The sequence below is a fragment of the Pyxicephalus adspersus genome, chromosome 1, assembly GCF_032062135.1.
Source record: "Pyxicephalus adspersus chromosome 1, UCB_Pads_2.0, whole genome shotgun sequence".
Lineage (NCBI taxonomy): Eukaryota > Metazoa > Chordata > Amphibia > Anura > Pyxicephalidae > Pyxicephalus > Pyxicephalus adspersus.
This window is the reverse complement of record NC_092858.1, coordinates 51351346-51352546: the sequence shown is the minus strand read 5'-3', so window position 1 is coordinate 51352546 and position 1201 is coordinate 51351346. Positions and strand designations below refer to the sequence as shown.

At 43.0% G+C, this 1201-nt stretch overlaps 1 protein-coding gene across 1 annotated transcript in view; it reads left to right on the top strand.

The window, feature by feature from the left end:
* Window positions 1-848: 848 nt before the first annotated feature.
* The window catches only part of DIAPH3 (diaphanous related formin 3), a gene marked incomplete in the record, with an annotated part of 209714 nt that continues 209361 nt past the window's right edge, over window positions 849-1201 (top strand). The window contains 1 exon segment of the mRNA XM_072410484.1: window positions 849-1138. Within this exon segment, the coding sequence (XP_072266585.1) occupies window positions 1034-1138 (105 nt within the window).

The following is a 1201-nucleotide window of genomic DNA, read 5'->3' as shown; positions in this document are numbered from 1 at the left end:
TTCCTCTAAAACAGGGGTGTCAAACTCAAATAAACTGAGAGCCAAAATTAAAAACTTAGACAAAGTCGCGGGCCAACCTTGAAATTTAATGTAAAAATTAAGGCAATTTTTCCTTCTCATTAGATATAAACCATTTTCATATGAAAACAAAGAGGTTTTGCTTCACATACAATCTGTAACAAGCTTTTAATAGAGAAAGGGGCATAATTTTTTTTTTAATTTTATTTAAGAAAAAATCCTATGCCTCTTTCTCTATTTGTAGACTTAGAGTTAAATTTCAATGGTAACCTTTTTGCGCAGGCTAACAATAATAATAACAATATTCATCTATGGAAATCCAACTATTCAAGTCCATGCCTTGGAGAAGCAAGGAAAAGTACAGCTGAAGGGGAGTGCTGGAAATGACTGCCAATGCGGAGCTAAATCTTATGGGTGGCCCGCCGCTGAAACTTCCTCTTCATTGAAATAGCGCTGCTACTAAAACTCTGGATATATAAAACAGTCCAATGCGGCCTTATTTAGAACTATTATATTAGAATTATTTCTATAATTTTATAATATATATATACACATTTATATGAGGTCTAAACAGTAGGACATACTGAGCAGGAATGAGGCACACAGGATCATACCTCGTGCAACAAGCAAAACCCAGGCGCTACAACAAATACCTCCAATTTAAGCCAGGAAACGGTTCTATAAGTGTTTGCCAGGTCCAAAGATGGCCGCTGTTGTCTCACATGAATGCGGGGATAGTAGCTGCTCTGAGAGTGGTTGGCTGCAGTCCACAACACAGCCCGACAGCTTTCTATTGGCTAAGGCGTGGCGGGAAGATTGATCCTGGCGGTGAGTTTGAAGTATACGATGCCTGGCACTGTGTGAGCGGGCGGTGTGTTGTGCAGTGTATGAGATCGTATTCAGGCATAAGTGGATCATTGTGCCCCTCCCCGCTCACAGCGATAATCGGATTCCTTGTAATCCGCAGGTGACATCTTTATCCCGCCGCTCGTCACAATAGCTTTCCCTGGCTACTATGGACCGAGCTAAAATGAGCCGCAAACCGCGAGGAGTCCCGGCCTACCCCCCCTATCCCGAGCCGCACCCAGGAGAAGACGGGGAGAAAAAGTTCTCCAAGTTCGTAAGTATCCGGGACATGGCATGTGTTACAGTGTATGGGAACCGAATGTCTGGGGATCCTCAT